Here is a 21,891-nt window from a genome sequence, read left to right as displayed (position 1 = left end):
ATCAAGAGGACAACAGTCTGTGAGACTTCCTTTGGCACTTGTTCCTGTACCTACAAATCTTTCCCAAATCTATAAACTATCTAAGGGGTTTAAATTTAATTAGTTATAGTTAGCTAGCTTTGTAGGTAGTGAAAATCATTAGATTGTGGGGTTTAGCACTTTGGCTTTGTGGTTAAGATAAGATCTTCCCGATTCCCTTTCCTTAATTCTCTTCCCCTAAAATAAACTGTTATTTTGTTATATTTATAGTTTATGCCCCTTATTTTAAATACATTATTTCAGGATTAAATGCTAAATAAAGATTATGATGTCAGTTTCTAGAAATGAGTTATTACAAAAGTTGAACCCATCTGAACAGGACAAGATAGATTTAGTTTCTCATTAGACATTGAATTAAATGTTTTGGATTTACATGGCCATTCAAGGAGTTAATCCCAAAGAATATCCCTGAAACAGAAAATAGGTAGAATAAGAATACAAATGAAGAGAGTCAAGAAATTGTAGATAAGAAAATGGCTGCCAAAGTGGAGAAAGGAGTTGATTCAAGATTTGTAAAAAATGTTCTTTAGGAAGGCAAACCACAAAAAGGATCAAATTCCTCAAATGATGGAAAAAGAAAAAAGTGAATTTTTGGTTTTGTTTAGTGAATATTCAGAATATTATCTATTAACTTTTAGTCCTTTCCCTTAAAAAATGGGGACATATTGATATGTAAGAAGTTTGTGTTGATTTCAAAAAAAGATTCGGTTTAAATGTGTTGGTGTGAAACTTTTTTCCTTGAAATTTAATGCATAATATCCCCCCAATATTTTAATTGATTTTTCTAATTCTAAATAAATTAAAATTTCATATCCATATTTTATTAAGAATCAACCTATAAACTACTGCAATTCTTCTCAGTATTTCTATAAACATATTTGTTATAATGCATGAATTACATGAAGACTGAAAGTGAAGTTCAATGTAACCAGTACATCTGTTTTCAGTATATAATGTTACAAATAAGATGAAGCAATGAAATAGTTCTTTGCAATACAATTATTATAACTGTATTTTGTATTTCTATAAATCATCAATCTTTTAAAAATAAACAAAATGAAATGTATTAAAACTTAAAAGATCATATATGGATCACAACTATTTATTTGAAAATAAATGGAACTGCTTAAATAAAAGTTGTGGTTTCATACTAAGGATTAGATTTCACATAAAGAATCAGAAATTCTTTGAGCTGGAAAGAACCTCAGATATCATTTACTTTCAGCATCCTCATTTTACTGACCAGGAAACTGTAGCTCAGAAGTGACTTGTTCCCATTCAATTACCCTAAAAGCTAGGATTATTATCTTTGTTTTAATGAATCCTTAATAAGGTTTTTTAGAAAATTCACTTAAGATAATCATCCTGCTCATAGCACTTGAGTTCCAGAGATTCCTATGAACAGTTAGCTATAATTATTTGTTCTCAATTCAAAATAGTTAAGATAATTATTCTTTTTTTTTAGTGTTTTATCTATTCTTCCAGTTATTTTTCTTAAGTTATAATATGGTAATATTTGCAAATGTCTATCTGGAAGAATCTAAACAAGGAGTTTATGGCATCCTTGTAATTTGCCTCATTTTGTTGCAATACTTATTAGTGATAATCTATAATGAATTTTTCAGTATCTCAAGAACTTTAAGCCCAGGAACTTTGACTGTATATTTCTAATGCAAATGCAAAAAACCCATAACACCACAGAAGAAATGCCAAAAAAGTAAAATATTTTAATTTTTTGAGAAAGAAGATGGTATGATTTTTGTGTGGTTTCATATGTAACCATGATTTTTGTGTGGTTTCATATGTAACCATGAATAAAAGGATTTTTATTTATATAAAAATATACTGGAAATGGTCTTAAAATACAATGGATTTTGTACAGCATTTGGGGCTCTTTCTATTGACATGTGATCAGTAAAACATTGATAGAAGCACAAATTCTGTCCTGGCTATAATATCAGATAGTTTGAAAAGTGGAAGAATATTTATAATGGCTATATACTCCTCCTGCAACCTCTCAATAAAATTATTTTCTCTAAAACAATTATGATAATTGTTATGAGAAGATTAAATGAAATGTGCATGTTGTGTGTTATCTTTAGATATTATAAATGGTTATATGAATATTTGACTTTTTAAAAAGCTGGAATAAAGAACATAATTTGTTACATAGAAAAAGAACTCTAACATACTATAATAGGACTGACTAGACAGTTAAGTTGGAGAAGAGGAAACTTAAGAGGCCCCTGAAAGCTGTCTTTGAGTCAAGCGCTCAAGGGCTCTCTAATTGAAGAGAGTTGTAGACTTTTCCTGTTTGGTCACAAAGAGCATAACTAAGAACAATAAGTGGATACTTGTTGCAGACCGACATATTTTACCTCAGGAAAAGTAAAAGATTCCTAACTTTACAAATATTTTTCCTTTGATCCTCAGAAACTAACAAAGTATGTGCTTTTATTAGCCCCATTTTGAAATTAAGGAAATTAAGAAAAATTTTAAATGAATTGCCCAAGGTAACACATCTAGTAAGTGCCTTGCGACCAGATCTTGAGCTCTGGTCTTTCTGATTCTGATTCTATCCAATGTATTACCTAACTATCTCTAGGGAGGTGTTTTCAAAATGTTACATTATATATTTCATTTTCCTAACATGAATTTTTTTGTACTAACACTATTGTTAAAGGGACTACCTTCTGTAGTCATCCTTCCATTACCTGTTTCATCTTCTGTAGATGTCAGATAGGGACCTTATCCCCAATTTATGGACAAGTTCCAAAAGTTCATATATAAGCTGGCTATTTAGAATTCTGAATAGGAGTTTCCCAGAAAACTGCTATTACTGATAGTTAGAATTAATCCACAAGTTTGAAAAATCATTAATAGTACTAATTACTCATAAAGTCAATAAACTTTTATTAAATCACTAATATAAAAATTAAAATAGAATTGAGTTTTGTAAAATAATTTTCTCTTCTACTCTGTTTCTAAGACAGTACCAGATTGTTTTGAAGATTACCACTTTTACAGCATAGATTTAAATCTGATCTGGATAGGTCTCTTTCCTTCATTTGTCATTAATTCCCTTGATATTATTGGTCTTTTGTTCTTCTAGATGAATTTTGTAATTTTTACATTTTTATGAAATGATTTTTGGGTAGTTTGATTGGTGTGGCACTAAACATGTGAATTAATTTAGGTAGGATTATCATTTTCACTATTTAGGCTCAGCCTATCCATCATGTGAATTTAATAAAAATTATACCCCTCTTTTCTTTCTAAAAGGAAAGTTTTGCAAATCCATTTAGGTCTCACTCTACCCATTGCTCTTTGATTGGTTTGGGAACTTGAATCCTGAGGCTTATCTATATAAAGAGAAGCCTCTATCTCCCTGGCATCCCAGAGGACACTTACATCTTGTCCCACAGGACTCCTGCCTGAAGGACAGGCCCGAGACCCAGACTGAAATCAGGCCTGTCCAACAAGAGAAACCTGGAGGGAGTGACATCTTATAAACTGGGGATCAGATGAAGCAGCACAGACTCTTAGCTAGCAGAGACACAGGTGAGCAGCCAACTCAAATTAGCTAGGTGACCAGCCATGTGATTATATGCCTTTTCTCTCTTCAAACCGCTTTCACTATCTACTAGTTAAAAATTAATATATAGTTTCCAGAGAATTTTAATACCATACCATGAAAAATTAATGTTTTTCCAATTATTTAGGTCTGACTTTATCTGTGTGATGTTTTGTAATTGTGTTCATATACTTGCTGCATTTGTTTTGGTGAGTATACCCTCAGATGTTTTGTATTGTCTAGATTGTAGATTTAGAATCTACTCTAGATATAATGTCAAAATATAGAATATTTTTATGATGTTTCCTATTCTGTATTTTGCTATTAGACTTTGTTGGCGGTTAATTAGAAATGCTGATGACATATAGGTATATTTCATATCCTGCAACTTTGCTAAAGTTGCTAAAAATTTTTATTAGCTTTTATGATGGATTCTTAGGATTCCCCAGGTATATCATCATATTATCTGTAAATCATGATCACTTTGTTTCTCACTTATCTATTTTAATTCCATTTCCTTTTTCTGCTCTTATTGGTATAGATGGCATTTCTAGTACCATATTAAATAATAGTGATGATAATGGCATCCTTATTTTATACCTGATGTTATTAGGAAGAGTTTTGGTCTCTCTCCCAGTTGCTCTCTGTTGGATGCAAAGGAAGGTTCCATTTATTTGAATGTTTTCTAATGTTTTTATAAGGAATGAGTATTGTATTTTGTCAAATGCTTTTTTTTGCATTTATTGAAATAATCAAGTGGTCTTTGTTGGTTTTTGTTACTGAACTTGATTAATGAGGCTGATAGTTTTACTAATATTGAACCATCCCTGCATTTTTGATATAATATCCAACTGATCATGGAGTATGAGTCTTGTGATATAAATGCTGCAATTTCTTTGCTATTTTATTTTTATTAATTTTATTTAAAAATTTTACATCTCTGTTCATTAGGAAGATTGGTCTATAATTTTCTTTCTCTGTTTTTGCTTTTCCAGGTTTAGGTATCAGTGCCATATTTGTATCATAAAAAGGATTAGAAAGGATTCTCTCTTTCCCTACTTTTCCAAATCTTAGGAAAGGACTGAATTATGACATTACAAGGGATGCACAATTAGCCTGTGCCACAGGAACTTGGTCTCTTTTGCCCTGCCTGAGTTCCATGGAGTCCACTGGAATGAGTCTACTAGCTAATTTAGATTTTCTTGAACAGCCAATTAATTTTTTTAAATTAAGAAATACTGCCTCTCAAGAATCCAATCATTACACTACTATATGCTAGGTACTGGGGATTTTAAAAAAAGGCAAAAGACGGTCTCTGCCCTTAAGAAGCTCACATGAAGAACAATATTTCTATGATTAAATACTTTTCCAGGTTAACTTAAAGAACTCATCTTTCAATGTAAACAAGCCTTTGCCCTATGGTTTCCACCTGACAGGCAATGGAAATTAGGTCTTACTCTCATAGCTTCAAGCCACTAGCAGTGGTTTCAAGATCAAAGAAAATGCATAGTAACAAGGAGGAATGAAAAGAACATAGACTGAAAGTCAGGGATGAAGGCTTCTGGAAATGAGGAGCAGAGGAGGTTGTAGAGAATTCTAGAAAATGGGAATCCTGATAACAGAATCCTACAGGGATGCATCTTAGTCTTATTAGGGCACCTATTATGTTCCATAAACTATGATATGTCATAGGAATGCAAGCAAACACACACACACACACACAATTATTTCTGATTTTCAAGTTTACATTCTACTTGGCTGATATTATGTGTACATAAATAAATATGACAGAAGGCAAATATGGATGAACTATACAGTTTAGGAATAATATATAATGAAGCAGGGAAGCTAGGTTGGGGGAAAGTCAGTAAGGACTTTAATGGTCAAAAGAAGAGGCTCTATGTTATTCCAGAAGCTTAGAGAGCCACTTAGAGTTGAATGAAGGGTGGGGTGGGAGGGTGACAAGGTCTTATTTAGGAAAACTCACCTAGGCAGATATGCTGAAGATGGATTAGAGTAGGGGGAGATTTGAAATAATAAGACTAATTATGAGGCCACTTGCAAGGCTCTCTTTTCTTGTCCTTTTTACATAAACCCTATTTGGAAATTGCCATAAGTATTAATATGTTTTAAAATGTACATGTGTGTGTATATATGTATATATACACACATATGCATATATTTATGTATGGTTTTTTTCCATCAAGAAAACAAAAAGTCTTAGGCAGCCTAGGGCCTTCATCACAGGAATTAAACCAAATGCTAATAGGATGAAAAAAAAAAACAAGAAATGGGGGAGAGGAGAAAAGAAAAAAATTTAGCAGTTTTTAAACTGATTTTAAATTCATTTCTGCCACCACATTGACCTTGATGGATAAAGTCTAGTAAGAAGGGCCCAGGGGAGAGTTTGAAGCAATAGACAAATCAACCTATATAATATCAAGCCTTGGAGTAAGGATCTGGGAAGGAAAAGAAAGAGAAGAAAGTGGAAAGATGGGAAGAAAAAAGGGTAAGTCCACCTCAGAATAATAGGGAAGGAGGAGAAGCTCTGTATCCAAAACTTAGTACTGTTCGAGAATGGCTATTTCTGTGTAAAGATAGATGATTCTAAGTAAGTCAATATAATTAAATCAGGGTTTGCCTATATATAAAAAGCAAATATCAATTGAAAGCTTTATTCAACTAGAAAATTTAAGATTTCTTCCCTAAATCAATAAATAAAGCAAAAAAAATTAAAGGCAAAAATACATTTTGGATTTTTAGTTGAACTAGGTGAAGACAAAAGTTTCCATTGGCAGAGATATAGCAGGAAGTTATACAAACAAAAATGATTAAAATTAAATTTCTTAAAATACTGATCCCATTTTATCATGATACATACCTCAGGTATCTCAAATTTCATTTTATAGTCAATCCAGTTTGTAGCTCCTAGTTTCTGAGATTTTCTTTGTCGAACATTATGACCAGAAAACAACAAACATGGAATATCTTCTAGTGGACTACAAGGAGCATCAAAATATTCATCTTCTGATTCTAAATCTTACAATATGTCATTAATAAAAATAGTAAATTAATGTTATTATAATATTTATAATTTGTGAATAAACAAGTACTAGAACAAGGGCTCAATGGTTAATAAATTAAAGAACTAAAATAATTATGTACATAAAGGATTCTAAAATTCTCTAAACAGCATTTGGGAATGAACATAAAATACATATGAACAATAAAGATATTCAAGTCCCAATGTAAAGAATGTAACTTTTTCAAAATATTATGTCATAATCCACTGAACAATTACTTAGGGATTTATTACATATGAAAATATACCCAAGTAAGCTTAACAAGTTCACTCATGTCTACTAATATATGTAAGATTTAAATTAATATCAAATAACTCCAAGTATTAATTTTATAAAATTTATTAATAATCAATTGAAGTGGAAGGAATAAAAAGGAAATAGAAGCATAAAAAGGATATCCCCTGGCAACCAAAAATTAAATATAGATTAGGTCACGGCCCTAAATTATCCTTACAAAATAACATATTAAACACACATGACAGATATGACTAGTTTAATGGCACTCACCATGCAATTGCCTTCTATATAAATACATACACACCTACAAAATAAGCATGCACTGTAAAAGTATATGCATAGATCTGGACAAATTTAATGGCACTGACATATAGATATATACATAATACGTGCATACATAAGTACATACACATATACACATATATGACAAGCACTACAAAATGGGTAATGACTTGCCAAGAATTAAATGAGAGGATGAGAGTGAGATGGACTGCACTTGGGGAATGGCAGTACTTTCAAAGAATTCAAGCTACTTCCTGAGGCAAAATTTCTTCAATATTATTATTCTTCCAATTATGTCATATATTGAAAATCATGAAATATCAGATTATGAAAAATAAATTTATACTCAACTCAAAGGGTAATAAAGAGAATATGGTGGTTATAAATAAGCTGTAGAGTACTATTATTCATGATAGTTTCTATCCAACAAAGGGTATAAAAGGTATCATTTAGGAAATATGTTACCAGAAAAGGAAGAAGGCTGTTAATATGGTTGGAGTAAGGAATGGAAGGTCCATATACTATAATGGTACCTAAAGAATGTTAAGTTGCTTAGAGAAAACTTTGTAGGGCTTTGGATGGATCTTCTAAACAGCCTATTCCCTCCAAGGAAACTGACTGCAGCCTAAATCCTCATAAGCTGTGCAATTCTTATGCAAAACCTACTTTCAAAACCATCCACTGAATTTTTACTATGATAATACATTCATTATAAAGACACTACCCTTCAAGTAGTTTTATTTTACCATCTTCCATAATGGATTGAAGTTCCCAGAGAGGAAGCAGCCTTTGCGAAATCTGTGGTGTTCCAAAAGATGGTGCATGATCCTAAAAAGGTAAAAGATTGTCTAAAGTTATAAAAATACACACAAAAATGTTGTGGGACTATTTTGATAAGGAAACATCACAAATGTAAGTGAAATAGGAAAGAGATTAATTTGAATTAATAAAAATTAAATTACAAAAGTTGAAAGGAAATTTCTTTTCAAATACAAATCAATCCTCTTCATTAGTCTTATTTAATGTTTTTTGATGGTTATTTCCTAAAACTTTGGAATTAAAGTGATCTCAGAGTTCACCTTGAGCTTTCTATCCAATTAAAAGGGATGGGTTACAATATCCATGAGAAAGTTTATTCAATTTCTGCTAAATACTTCTAGAATAGAAGAAATTACAATAAAATTCAGTCTAGTTGTGGGGTGCTATAATCATTAGAAAGTTCTTCCTCATATTCAGCTTTAATTCACTATTCTATAATGCCTACATATATATATATATATATATGTATATATATATATTTGTTCTATCATAGAGCTATCCTAAATTAATCTTTCTTTAATGTACTTCCTTAAGCTATATGCCTAATGATAATTATATGCAAATTATGTGCAATGTGAGTACTATCAATTAACAAATATATATCTAATACACTTTATACACTTATGCAATTCAAGCATATTATTTCTTCCTGAAGGCAATAAAAAAAAAAAACCAAAAGCAAACTAAGAAAACATACTTCAAATATATAAACACAGGTAAAAGCAGCAATATAAATTTAATCACAGGTAAAAGCAGCAATATAAATTTAATCTTAATGAGAATAATTTTCATACTCATTATATATTTAGACAGATTAATACAAAAATCTTTAGCATTATACACACAATAAATAAAAATTAATGCTAACAAAAAGGTGTCAAAAGAGAGGTTTTCCAAATTATTTAAATTGTGGGAATTCAAATGGATAGTCTAACCACTTGAAAAGTTAACCCTTTCAAATGAACTAAAACTTACCTTTATAGTTTAAGTTATTAATCTGATTACCAAATATCTCTTTATTCACAGAATTTAATATCCAACCCTTGATTGTTTACAAATTCTGAATTGGAGGAGCTCAAGTTAATGGGACTTTACTTTGATATTTTATTCAAATTAAGTTGAAAGGTATAAAGCTCTATAAAAATAATGTACAAAGGAAAAAAGAAACATAGCATATCAATAAGTGCTTAAAAAAGAACTTTCTTAAAACTGAATCTACAATTTCTTTCATAGATTATTATAAAAAATTTTTGCTGTATTTCTGACTAGAATCAAGAAGACCCCCAGGTCAAGGAATGATTAGAGAAATATTTTTAAGTCACCTGAATGACTCACTTCATTGTTGAGAGGACTCACCAATCAATTTATATGTTTAATAAGACAAGTACAGAAGATAGAAGAGACAGGTACAAAAGATGACTTCAAATGTTTGGCATGAAAGCACAACGCAATGCTAGGTATGCAAAAGTTCTGAATGATCTGAAGTTGTTGGTTAAAAAAGATAAGGACAGCAAGGAATATTCAAAATGTAGCAGTTAATGGTACTATGTCACAAAAAGTTGGGGTAAGCCTGTGCTATTAAACATTTTTACCAACAATTTTCATAGGTGGTATGCTTATTGAATTTATAGAATAACCCAAAGTATGGAAGAATAATAAACAATATAAACAGGATATAAATTTTTGGAAAAACAAGAAGAATGAATTAAATCTAGTACCACAAAATTTAATATAGATAAATGTAAAATCTTACTAATCTTAGATTCAAGAAAATGACTTCAAAAGTACAAGATGAGGGGCCCTGGTTTAGAAAGCAGTTTATCTGAAAAGGGTTTCAATGTTTTTGTGGATTTAAGCTTAGTACTGATGGATAGCATTCTGAGGCTGCCAAAAAAGTAAATAGTAATTTGTGTTAAACCAAGAAAGGTACTCTCCCCAGGAATAAGGAGGTAATAGCTCCACAGAATTTCTTCCTGGTCAGACTAAAGTACCTAAAGTATCCCATCCAATTCTGGGAACCACAGTACCTGAAAGACTCTGATAAATATCCAGAGGGGAGATCAATCAGGATAATGGAAGGAGTCCATGCTACAAGGGGATTAATTGAAGGAATGGGAATATTTAATTGAAGACTCAGGGGACACATATCTATTGAAAAGATTTCTTTCTAGTGCTGTATTGTTTTTATTTCCAAGTAATACTCTATATAATTTTCAAACTAAGGTTTAGCCTATGTTTCAATTTTCTTTTCTCATTCCTTTGTCCTGATATTCTCTGACATTCCCTTGATCGGTAAACAAGAATCAACTTAAGCCAAGTATGTCTGGGGAGCAGCATCACAGCATTCATGGTGAGCACTGGGTTGAAAGGAGAAGGTATCTTTTAACTAGGCATACCCTTATTTCATCATCATGAAGGAATCAGGGGACTATGAAAAATTAGTCCTCCTCCTCATTAGGAATTCACCAATTAGAGATGTCATGGAGAGGGCAAAATAATGAAGTTCCAAAATTATTAAGATGCTGAAATTCTTTGTCTTAGATCACCCAGAAAGATGACTGACCAATTGATTTATTGGTAGCCTGATCAAAACATTGATCTTGTTACCTGTAACTGAGCCTCTCAATTTTTAATTGTCATACTATCTTCTACTATTTGAAGGACTATAATGTGGAAGACAAATTAGATTTGATTTGCTCCTGGAAGGGGGCAGGAGAACAGGGATAAGAGGGATGAGAGATGTAGGGTTGAGAATGTAGAATTAGGAACAATGGGAGGAAGCTGCAAAAAAGGGGTTGACCTATGCCAGAAAAAAAGGTCTCCAACAAAAAGAGCTATACAAAAGCATAATGGCTGTCTATGGAAGTAGTGTATGCGTCCTTAAGTAGAGATTTTCAAGAGACCCTGGGTTGCAAAAGATTCCTCTTTGGACATGACAAAGACTAACTGGATGTTGATGCCTCTTCCAATTTCAAATATCCACTATAACATTTCTTTAATATTTTAAAACAATACTTTACCAGAGAAATTTTTTTAGGGCCATATACATCAGTTGCACTTTGTGGCCTTGGAATGCTTTCAACTAATTTCAAAATCCCTCTTAATTTTTCATCTGAAATTCGCAAAGAAAGCAGAGGCAGATGTCCGAAAACTTTGAATCTATTCCAAAAAGACAAGAATTCAAGTTTTAAGTTATTTAGGGCTTAAAAGAAAATTACATTTGTACACACTTTTTCTTTAGTCATAGATATAGTTATTCTCTGAATGGTGATTTTCCCAGATATGCTTTGCATTTTTAATTTTTTCCTCTAATTATATAATGAAAGACTTGTGTTTGATTTTAAATTTTTCAGGTAAGGGTAAAGGAATGTCTCTTTTCCTTCAAATTATACTAGGACAAAAGCAACACTCAGTCAAAAAGAACAGTAGGAAGGCTGAGCTTTCACTTCATTCACCTAAGCTCCTTCCTTCCCTGGATTTCCAAATACCAAGGTTCTCAGAAAATAAGCATCCAAAGCCTATTCTCACTTGCCTCTTTCCTTCTAAGACCAGGTCTCTCCCTTCCATGCCTTAAGTAAAATGACCATGCTATTACTACTCTCCAGAAAAACAATATAGAAGATTCATAGAAGATTCTAATATTTCAGCTGTCTTAAATCCATGTTGAGGGCAGCTTGGTGACTCAATGAATTGAGTCAGGCTTAGAGGCAGGAAGTCCTGGGTTCAAATGTAGCCTCAGTCACACTTCCTAGCTATGTGACCCTGGGCAAGTCACTTAATCCCCATTGCCTAGCCCTTACCACTTTTCTGTCTTAGAACCAATACACAGTATTGACTCTAAGAAAGTAAGATTTCTTTTTAAATTAAAACAAAATCCATGTCATTGAGCATGGAGAGAAAAGCAAACATCCAAGTGCCCCTTAGGGTAAGTGTGGAAGAAAGAGACTAGAGGAAATGATAGGCAAAAAAGGGCTATAGTAACACACGCTAAAAAAGCTTCACCCTTGCTGGAATATGGTTGATGATAAAAAGAAAATTAAATGCTAGCTATTGGAGAGTAATAATCTAGATTTTTTTTTTTAAACCCTTACCTTCTGTCTTGAAGTCAATACTGTGTATTGGCTCCAAGGCAGAAGAGTGGTAAGGGCTAGGCAATGGGGGTCAAGTGACTTGCCCAGGGTCACACAGCTGGGAAATGTCTGAGGCCAGATTTGAACCTAGGACCTCCCATCTCTAGGACTGGCTCTCAACCACCAAGCTACCCAGCTGCCCCCAATAATCTAGATTTTTAATGTGTTGGTAGTGTGGTAATACTAGTGGCAATGATGATGGTTTTGATGATGATGACTATGACGACAATGATATTGATGATGGAACTACATAGTATCAAAAAAAGAAAGTAATGATACCAGTTGATAAAAACAAATCTGAACTTGATTTGAATCATACATGAATTAGGGCTGTACAGGCATTTATGAAAATTTATTCTAAGAACAGTAAAACTGTTATTATAAACCATCTTCTAAACTTGCGAATTAAATTCCTTATACATAGCCAGACATTAAAATAGCATTTGTTAAAATAGTTTTCTACATCTTTTAAAAGAGCCAAATAATTTTTTATCCTAATCATCCAATTATTGAGAAACAAAGCCCTTATTCCCAAAAGATAAAACCTACCTAGGCATTCGCAGATCTGTGACAACCATGGCCTTGGAAAATTCCATATTAATATGCAATGGCTCCAAGATATGCTGATTAGAATACGGGAGTTTTCGAGCTTCTTTCCAATCACTACCTGGAAACAAATAAATTAACTATATGTATCACTGCCCCACATAAGCGTAATCCTGGAACATTTCCCACCATCATTCTCCCTTAATAATTGTGATCCCCAGGTTGGTTTTTCCCACTGCTTTCTTTAGCTGTTGCTTAAAGGTCCTGTGGACCAATATTCTTGAGGAGCTGCCTAACAAACTAGAAGTATTAGATTAGAGCAGCAAATATCAATGGAGAAGAAGTTAATCATTTTAGAAGGACAGGTTGAGGAGAAAGGATATCTCAGATTGATTTTCAAAAAAATCAAATAGTAACCAGAATAATATAATTTCATTATTTAGTCCCTAAGTACCTGCAAACATTTAAACACTGAGATGCTGTAGTATCAATGGAATTTTGGAGAATAGAGCTGTGAATATGATCTATTTGGGAACAGAATCCACAGTACTAGAAAAGTACTTAACAAAAGGAGATTTTATCTTCCTTTATAAAACTCCCCAAGCATAAGCAAAGCCAGTGGTAATTATCTTTAAGAACTGTCATCGATGTAATATGCAAATTAACTACTCAACAAAATCATAAAAATACAGTAAATATTGATTTTGTACATCAACATTTTGATAAATTTCCCTCTACAATTTCATACATTTCTGTAGCTTGTCTCTTTTTTGCTAGAAATGCAAATTAATATTAATATTAGTAATAGGAAGATATTAATTTCAAAATTAAATAAGCATTTCTCAGAACCATTCTCTGATATAACCAATATTTTGAATTAAAAATTGACAGTTTGGAAAAAGGAAAAACAAAACTCCAACAGTACAACCCCTGAATTGAATTTAGTCCTATTGAATTATCTGAGTTCTCACATTATTATGATCTGTCATATACAAAGGAAAAAAATCATTCCAAAGGATGAGATTTCCTATTAAAAATACCCCCAAAATTAAAATTTAGAGAATATAAAAATGAAATGATTTATGTTTTATACTTACCGGCTATGCTAAAAAGTAGCTGTATGCTACTAAGCTGAATATCAAAATTATCATAAGCTCTAGACATAATCTCTTCAATATCAGTCAGGTTTACTTCAATGTTTGGTAACTCAGATTGACTTCTACTTGACACCTTAAAAGTTAATATTATGAAGATGTATTTAAATCAGTTCAAAGTAAGATTTCATTTTAAAGTTCCCATTTTTTAGGAATAAACAGTAAATTACTGGCAACTAAGGATTCATACATGGAAAAAAAATATAAAGTCTGCAACAAAATATAGTTAACTTGCTTTTTCATAATTCATCAAAAATACTATGTAAAATGATTTTTTCAACACAAATCATATGTTCCATTAAAACACTATAACATAGAAGCTTTGTCACTGGAATATTAACATTGATACTAAATTTGAAGGAACCATATTTACCAGAATCTCATTAATGAGGTTTATTAAAGTGCTATTTAAATTTACTAAATAAATGGTATATGATAAATAATAATTTATTATATTTCCCTAAATGTCAATGATATATATAAAAACAAGCCTCCAGTATGGTATAGTAGAAAATACAATAGATTAATTTAGGAGTCTTAAGGATGTGGTATAACACAATGTAGAGCTTTCAAAGCACTGAGCAAGAGATTCAATGCTTCCACTTACCAGCTATTTCTTAGAACCCTAATACCCTTTTCAAGGGTCATCTCAAATGGTACCTCCTTTAAGAATCTTTCTTGCTTCCACATATTGTTAGTCCCTCCCCCTAAAAATTTTCTATTTATTTTGAATATATTCTGTATTTTTCTACAAACATGTTGTACTTTTATCACTAACACCAAAAATATTTCATAAATGCCTATTGACAAAGTATTCATTTGGTCAGGTTTGATCTATAATAGGGATGCAAATATGGTTCAGTATTAGGAATAAACATAATCTCATTAAAAACAAAAGTATCAATTCTATCAATAAGTGAAGAAAAACAACGTACAATACACATTTATGCTAAAAACCCTACAATACATAGGACCTTTTTCAATGAAAAAAAAAATCATATGACTAAAACCAAAATCTAGCAGCTCAATGTAGAAGCTAGAAGATTAATTTATAAAATACAAGAGTTAAACAAGCATGTCCCCTTTCCCCACTCTTATTTAGTATGTTTCTAGAAATACCAAAAATAATAATCAAACAAGAGGAAAAAGACATAAAGTTTGGCAAAGAAAAAATATATATTTGCTAGAAACATGATAACTGGCTTTGAAAATCCTAGAAAACAAGCTAAGAAACTGAGTCAGTTAATAACTTTAGTAAAATAGCAGGCTAGAAAATGAACTTTAAAAATTATAAACATATTAGAAACAGAATTCAAATTCAAAATAATTACCAAACAAATCACTAAACTTCTAGGAATCAATCTACCATATCACAATCAAGACTTGTATAAATATAATTCTGAAATTCCCCAAAAAGAAGTATAGAATGGCTTTTTAAAAACTCTAGTACATTAGGTTAATTCTGTTGAGCCAATCAAAATAATAGAAATGACAATATGAGGAAATTCATTTTAAGTTCCAGTGTTATGTTAAACTACCAGGTAGATATTTCATAGAACTAGAAAAAAAAATGTTAACTTGGAGACAAAAAAATCTAAAATGCAAAGGGAAATATAAAAAGTAAGAATGAAGGCAAAATAGTATTACTATGAATTTAAGTAGAAGACAGTTAATCCTTCTTCTGCATGAAAACTACTAAAAAATGTTTGGAAGAAATGATCATTCCTAATTCCATGTTTTCCCTTCTCCAGATTACATATACACAGGTTCTTTAGTCAATAATACTACAGCATGATCTCCAGAAGCACAGTGTAACAGACAGTGTGATATACCTAGAGTCAAAGGACAAAAGAATCAAAGGACAAGGGTTCAATTCTTGAGTCTACCCTGGGTAAAACACAACATCTCTCCAGGCCTGAGTTTCTCTATCTGTAAAATGAGGAAGTAGTTTTGGGGTTAAGACAAACTTATGCAAATAAATATGGGAGGTTCTCTTCTTTACCAATGCTATAAGTTCTTAAGTATGTTATAAATATTTCAGAAAAATCCCTTGCTACTAACATATGAATAGTAAAATCATAACACTAAAGCAATCTTGGAAGCATAAGTATAAGCTAAATGAGTTCTGGGCTCCCTTCAAATTCTTATGCTTTTATCTTTAACTCAAATGAGTTAATGAACACTGAAATAAATTCTTATTCAATTTGTTCCCATGTACTCTTCAAAGATCAACTGGCTTGTCCTATATATCCTCATTAAGAGATGTACTGAACCAACCTTACTATATGAAAATTCAACTCATTCTCAATCACTAAGGAAAAAGTACACCTTGTTAATTTTGGTAACTATTTGTAATATTTTTTTAAATTACATAAACCACAGTATATCATCCATGTAACAAGCTAGGCTTCATTTCAACAACAAAGAGGCAACAAACATATTCAGAAGTATCAAAATAATATATAGCAAACTTTATATACTATAAACATGTACCTTTAGATGACCAAGATCCAAGAGAAGTAAATTTGATGTGGCAGTATAAAATCCATCTTGTGGGATAATAACATATGATGCCTTCAAATTAATTTTAAGATCAAGAATTTTTTGTGTTTCAATAATATACAATAAACCTTTAAAATAAAATTTAAAACTTTATAATTAACAATTTTTAAAATTACAACTAGAAGACAGTTAATATTTGCCTAATAGACATGTAAATTAAACATTAAGTAAATCTTAAGAGTTGGTTATATAATTTTAATATATGTACTACAGAGACAATCAATCTACAAACATAATTATGATAGTTATAAAGTTAGGAGAATATAAAACTGACTGAATTATTATATGAAAGGTAAATTAAAGAACTGAACAAAGATAAATATTAATGAATTATTGTTAACATGGAAGATTCTAAGGGAATAAAACAGATCATTGTCCTCCATTACTCCATTAAGTAAGGTGACACTTTTGTTCTTTAATTAGCCACTCTGTTGAACTCACATATATATACATATATAATTCAAACAAGTTTTAGTATAATTTGGGGGGTATATAGCACATTCCCCTTACCACATTATAGAATCCAAAGTGTTATGGTGGGAAAAATGACTGTAGCATATTCCCAATTATAACTAGCATACAAGAAGTGGCATTGAAAAAATACCATCTAGGAAATATAGGAAGGATATATTACATAAGATAAATGGAGAAAAAGGAAAAACAAGACTAGGTATTAAAAAAAGTTTAAAACTAAGCTTAACAAACCTAAAATGAGTAAATTTAGTTTTGGTCTTTCCAAGTATGAAAAGATATATTTACTACCATTTTTGAAGGGAAGAGGAATCTATGATTTTACTGATATAGGGAATTCCCAGTCATGGAAAACTCTTCCAAAGTGCAGATAGGTAAGTGCTGCACAATTTACATTCTCAGAGAGTTAACTAAGGCATGTAGCAGTTGCCCAGGATCATGTGGCCAGGATGTGTCAGAAGCAAGACTTGAATCTAGATCTTCCCAACTCTGAGGGCTGCCCCCCCACTACACCAAAATGCTTCATATGTATTACCATATTGACCTTTTGAGGTAAAAATATTCCTATTAAAGTTCTGTAAAACTTTGTCTAGAAAAAATTTTTTAATTTGTTTTATTTTTCCCCAATTACATGTAAAAACAATTTTTAAGCATTCATTTTTCTCTAAATTTTGAGTTCCACTATTCCCAATCCTCTTTCTACAATCCCTCCTTTCCTCTATCCAAATCTTCTATCCTCCCTGAGACAGTAAGCAATATGACATAAATTTTATATATGCAATCATATGAACCATTTTTCCACATTAGTCATTTTGGGAAAGAGATTTAAAAAAAAGACAAAGGAAGAAGCTAAAACATAGTATGTTTTTGTATGCATTCAGATTCCAGTTTTCTCTGAAGGCAGTATGGCATTTTAAAAGCATCATGAATCTCTAGGATTGTCTTAGATTACTGTATTGCTGAGAACTGCTAGTTCATTCATAACTGTTTATCAAAAATATTGTTGTTACTATGTACAATATTTTTCTGCTTCTGCTCATTTCATTTTGAATTGGTTCATGTAAGTCTTTCCAGGTTTTTCTGAATTCATCCTGCTCATCATTTCTTATACCACAACAGTATTCCAAGATAATTATCAGCTATTCCCCAATTAACAGGAAATCCCTAAATTTCCAATTCTTTGCCACCACAAAGGACTGCAATGTATATTTTTATACAAATAGGTCCTCTTTGGTTTTTCCCCCCTTTAAATCTCTTTGGATTACAGACCTAGCAGTGGCATTGCTCAATCAAAGGGTACATACAGTTCAAGACCCTTTGGGCATACTTCCATATTGCTCTCCAGAATAGCTAGATCAGATCACAATTCCAACAACAGTGCATTAATTAACATCCCAATTTTCCCACATACTCTCCAACACTCACTATATTTTTCTTTTTTGTCATGCTAGTCTGCCTGGTGGGTATAAGCTGGTACCTCAGAGTTGCTATAATTTGCATTTCTCTAGTTAATAGTGATTGGAAGCACTTTTTCATATGTCTAAAGATAGTTTTAATTTCATCAGAGAATTGCCCGTTATATCCTTTGGCCATTCATCAACTGAGAAATGTTTATTATTCTTATGAATTTGACTTAGTTCTCTATCTATTTGAGAAATGAGACCTTTACCAGAGATACTTGGTGTAAAACTTTTTTCCTAGTTTTCTGCTTTCCTTCTAATCTTAGATGTATTGACTTTGTTTGTATAAAACCTTTTAAATTTAATATAATAAAATTATTCATTTTACATCCTATAATACTCTTGCAGGAATATAGTTAGGAATACTCTGATTTCTAGGGTTAGTTGAGAGAAGAGAGTTTTGAGATAAGTCCTGGGAGAGGATTCTGGGTAGGAAAGGAATTGTGGTAGTCTGAACTGAAAATAACTGAATCTTCTTCCTTCGTGGATTTTTCCAACCCAATTGGATTTTTGATTCTGTCTGAATTTCCATCAAGCTGAAGGACAGGTTTTGCTCTGAGAATTTTTCCCTCGATAGTCAAGATTTTGTGGAGAAATCTTTGACTTCTAAGTAGAGAATTTATTTGGAGGAAACCAATTTCCCTGAGTCCAAAGATCATCTGCCAGTGGTCCATCTGCCAGAATTCCTCTTGGGCTAAGGTAATCCAAAGATTTCCATCTGTAAATTTGGGTTACTTAGTGCAGCAGCCAAACCCAGGATTTTTTTTTCCCTTTCTTTATTAATCACTAGTGGGAATATTAGGATAAAGTCAGATAGTGTAGGGAAGGGTTTTAGATAACACAGAGAGTTGTGGGCAGGGTCCAGAGAAGAAACAGAAGGTTCCTCTTAAGCAGGGGACTTAGAAGCTGGATGGAGTTAGTTTTAAGAGTGCTAGGGTCCTACCTACCAGTTCCCCTTATTCCCTTGATTAAATTTTGTTTTCCATAAGCCAAGGGTTTTGTACTTAACTGGCCCTGGGGAGTTCTTGGGTGGGTTGTAATATTTAACATCCCTCTAGGATAGTTCCCCATTACGCTCTCTATTTCTTGTTTGGATATAAATTCTCTCTTTATCCAAAGATCTAATGGGTAAAAGGTTGTCTCTAAGAGGGAGAGTGGAGAATTAAGCCACAAACCCTGGAAAAAGGTTCTAGAAAGGGGACCTCTGCAGAAGGGAGTCTGGTGAGTTTACTGAGAAAAACTGTCACTCCTGAACTGCCTTCTCTTTGAGCTGGAAGGGAAAATAGCTGCTCCATCAACTCCTGGGAAGTAACTAGTTTTGTGGAAAAACAAGGAAGTTCTTCGGTCTGGAAGAATATCTGTGAGGAGATCTGTATTTCCCTGAAGTGTTGTGAACATTCTGGCTGTGGATAATTTGGCTAAGATGATCCAAAGGGTTTTACATCTGGGACTTTGGGTTTTACCTAGGAAGCCAACACCAGGCTTAGGGAAGAATTCAATCCATGTTGTGAGTCCTGTCTCCCCAGTCTTTTAGGGACATTTAGTTTAGCCAGGTAGTCAGATGGTTTTGGGGTCTAGAAAGATCAGGGAGCTGTTAAGGAGGGCTTGAGAAGACCAGAAGAGCATCCTCGTGAGGGGGGCATAGAAAAGTGGGTGGGTGGAGATTGAGCTTTTTAGAGACAGGAACCCTGTGGAGTTTATCAGTTTCCATAACCTTCATAAGCTAAATAAACTTGTTTTTCCTATAGTCTCAAGGGGTTTTGTGCTTTATTGGCCCTGGGAAGGTCCCTCGGTGAGTTTCTTCATCACCAATTCATCTAGGTCTTTGCCAATCAATATATCTCCTTTGGGAGGTAGATTTCTTTTTCACTCCCTTATTTTGTTTATGCTATCACCCTTTGTGTCTAAGCCATATATCCATGTTGATCTTATATTGATATAAGGTGTGAGATGTTGGTTTATTCTCAGTCTTTGCCATACCATTTCCTAATTTTCTCAAACAGTAAGTTCTTATCCTTGAGCTTGGATCTTTTAATTTATCAAACACTAAATTACTATGGTCACTTATTATTAGGGATAATACTTCTAAACTATTCCATTGAATCATCACTCTTTTATAGTCAGTATCAAATTGTTTTGATACTTATTGCTCTGTAATACAGTTTGAAACCTGGAACTTACCTTAACACTTTTTTCATTTATTCCCTTGATATTCTTGAGTTTTGTTCTTCCAGATGAATTTTTTTTCTAGTTCTATAACATAATTTTTCATTGGCATGGCTCAGTAGATTAAGCAAAATTGTTATTTTATTTTATTTGCTCAGTCTACCCATGAGCAATGAATATTTTTCTAATTGTTTAGATCTGTCTTTATTTGCATGAAAAGTGTTTTGTAATCGAGTTAATACAGTCCTGGGTTTGTCTTAGCAGGCAGACTCCCAAGAATTTTATATTATCTACCGCTAATTTAAATGAAAATTCTTTTTCTATTTCTTGCTGCTGAATTTTGTTGGTAATATAAAGAAAAAATGATGATTTATGTGTTTAATTTTATAATTAATTATTCTCTGCAAAAGTTGTTAGTTCTTTTAAAGTTTTTTTAGCTGATTCTTTAGGTATCTCTAAATATACCATCATATCATTTGTGAAGAATGATAGCTTTGTTTCTTCATTGCCTATTCTACTTCCTTCAATTTCTTTTTCTTCTCTTATTGCTATAGCAAGCATTAGAAAAATAAAAAATTAAGATTATAATCTTTAAAATAATAAACTAAGGATTTTTATTGTTAAAGTGACTTTGTCATTTGATTTATCAGCAGTGAATATTGGAATTTACCTGTTGCTGTCTTCTCACGAAATTCTTCCAGTTTCATCAAAGTTGCTGTAGTTAGCTTAGCCAGACGAACTTCTTTTGGAGGTTGAAAGAAGTTTACTATATCATTCACTGTTTTCTGTTTAAATACAATTATCACTAATATGAGACACAAGCTTATTTGTACATCAAATGAATATCATGGACATAAAATAAAAACCTATAATTATTGAAGGTTTTATACTTACTGCATCATATATGATTTCCAAAGGCTCAGCTTCTATGATACATCTCTGAGCAGCAGTTCCATCTAATGGATTGGTCTCGAACATAATTTTGAAAAGTAAAGAATCATCATCCAATGAAGAAAGGAGACATGGTTTTGAGGAATGACCTGATGAACCAGTAACACGAAATGTATCTATTTTGCTTTCAAATCTATGTGAAAAAAGACAGGACAAAAACTAATATTCAAAATAAGCATTTTCTAAATTAAAAACTAAGACAAAACAAAAATTTTAATTAACATTTCCTAATTCCCATTCAATACATTGAAAGAAAACCCATTTTTTGTCTGAAGAGGTAAAGTAGGATATGTTATATCTAAGAACCTTTGTTGGGTCTTTATTCATGTCATAACCACTAAAAGTGAGTATTCCTCAATGTTCTTCTGTTTTTCCCTCTTTATTATCTCACTTGGTGATCTAATGAGCTTCTTTGTG

General features: G+C 32.0%; 1 protein-coding gene across 6 annotated transcripts in view; it reads right to left on the bottom strand.

Moving 5' to 3' along the window:
* VPS13A (vacuolar protein sorting 13 homolog A) overlaps positions 1–21,891 on the bottom strand; it is a 317,263-nt gene that overhangs the window by 194,056 nt on the left and 101,316 nt on the right. For 4 of the 6 annotated variants that reach the window (XM_007499009.3, XM_056803980.1, XM_007499008.3 and 1 more), the window contains exons 18-25: positions 21,418–21,607; positions 21,194–21,308; positions 16,358–16,494; positions 13,808–13,940; positions 12,714–12,831; positions 11,055–11,193; positions 7,962–8,043; positions 6,495–6,652 (exon numbers count right to left, since the gene is read on the bottom strand). In XM_007499009.3, the coding sequence (XP_007499071.2) occupies positions 6,495–6,652; positions 7,962–8,043; positions 11,055–11,193; positions 12,714–12,831; positions 13,808–13,940; positions 16,358–16,494; positions 21,194–21,308; positions 21,418–21,607 (1,072 nt within the window). The remainder of the gene's footprint in view (positions 1–6,494; positions 6,653–7,961; positions 8,044–11,054; positions 11,194–12,713; positions 12,832–13,807; positions 13,941–16,357; positions 16,495–21,193; positions 21,309–21,417; positions 21,608–21,891) is intronic. The other 2 variants (XM_056803981.1, XM_016424094.2) reach the window with 1 other exon arrangement.

This window comes from Monodelphis domestica, chromosome 7, assembly GCF_027887165.1.
Source record: "Monodelphis domestica isolate mMonDom1 chromosome 7, mMonDom1.pri, whole genome shotgun sequence".
NCBI lineage: Eukaryota > Metazoa > Chordata > Mammalia > Didelphimorphia > Didelphidae > Monodelphis > Monodelphis domestica.
This window is presented reverse-complemented; position numbering and strand designations above follow the sequence as displayed.